This window comes from Notothenia coriiceps, unplaced genomic scaffold (assembly GCF_000735185.1).
Source record: "Notothenia coriiceps isolate Sejong01 unplaced genomic scaffold, NC01 NC01_scaffold00006368, whole genome shotgun sequence".
NCBI lineage: Eukaryota > Metazoa > Chordata > Actinopteri > Perciformes > Nototheniidae > Notothenia > Notothenia coriiceps.
In genome coordinates this window covers 1-1,219 of record NW_011339069.1, presented here as the reverse complement: position 1 = coordinate 1,219, position 1,219 = coordinate 1, and the positions used below count along the sequence as shown (strand labels likewise).

At 40.9% G+C, this 1,219-nt stretch overlaps 1 protein-coding gene across 1 annotated transcript; it reads right to left on the bottom strand.

Annotated features, from left to right (window-relative positions):
* Positions 1-604: 604 nt before the first annotated feature.
* LOC104943623 (integrin alpha-V-like) lies at positions 605-923 on the bottom strand (the record flags this gene model as incomplete). Its single annotated transcript, XM_010769077.1, has 2 exons — positions 605-650; positions 732-923. Coding segments are annotated over 2 exons (238 nt in total), but the record flags the coding sequence as incomplete, so codon positions are not given.
* Between the last annotated feature and the right edge of the window lie 296 nt (positions 924-1,219).

Genomic DNA, 1,219 nt, shown 5'->3' with positions numbered 1-1,219 from the left:
CGGAGCTGCAGCTGAGAAAAGATTGAGTGTGTGCTTGAGGAAGTCCGTGGATTGGTCAATTTGGACCAAACCACAGACTTAACGTAACGGCTCTGCGGACATAACGTACCGGTTCCACGGATTGGTCCATTTGGACCAATGGGTATGGACACGTCACTGTACCCAGGAAGAAAAAGAGAAATCTCCAACGAGGCGTTCTGGGGCAGCATAGACAGGTCTTTTCTGTGTTAGAGTTTTACTCGCTACAGGGTGCACTTTGAGAGTTTGTGACTCTGCAGAACACAGAAGGGGACGGGTAATAACCAGAAAAGCATGACATGGGACCTTTAATGTCCGTCATGATATCAGGTTTTCGTTACACTATTATCACAGCCTGAATAAGCATGATCTTATTGTAATAACTGTACGAGATTTGAAAGATAATCAGTCGAATGTGTCATTAACTATGTGCAGATTAAAGAACTTATCATCAAAAATGATTTAGACTTTTTTAAAGGAAAAGCCTGGAGGTGAAGGTGGAGAGATTCTATAAAAATATAGCTATTATTATTATCAATACCAGAATATCTTTATACAACACTGTATATGTTTCAAACGATCATACCTGTAGAGAACCGCCTTATTGACACCAAAGGCACCGACAATGAGATCTGAGGAAGTCAATTAAAAGAGTTAGGAAACATAATACAAATGTAATGTTGGCGGTGCATAATGGGAGAAGTCTTCCTCACCTGGGTATCCGTTCATGTCCAGGTCTTTATTTCCTCGGAGGGAGAACCCGAAGCTGGCAGGAACCGATCCTGCAGCCCACTGACCCGAAATCACCTGCGAGGGTTTCTCCTTCAGACCCTCGGAGAAACCGTTAAAGATGTAGACGAGACCCTGCTGGTCCTCCCCGCCAAACGGAGAGCTGATGGCCACGTCTGCACGAGGACAACGTGACGAAAGATATTAGAAAGGATATTCAGTATGAGACTGAGCATTCATTTTAGAGCATTTTGAATCTGGGAACTTCTTTTTGAGGGTTTTTAGCTGCTCGAAAAAAACAGGTAGTCTAGATCAGGGGTTCCCAAAGTGGGGGTCGCGAGATGATTAAAAAATTAAAAAAATTAAAAAAATGTATTAAAAAAAAAATTGATTAATTTTTTTAATAATTTTTTTTTTAAATTATTATTAATAATAACGTTTGCATAGACATTTTCAGGGGCGGACTAGTGAG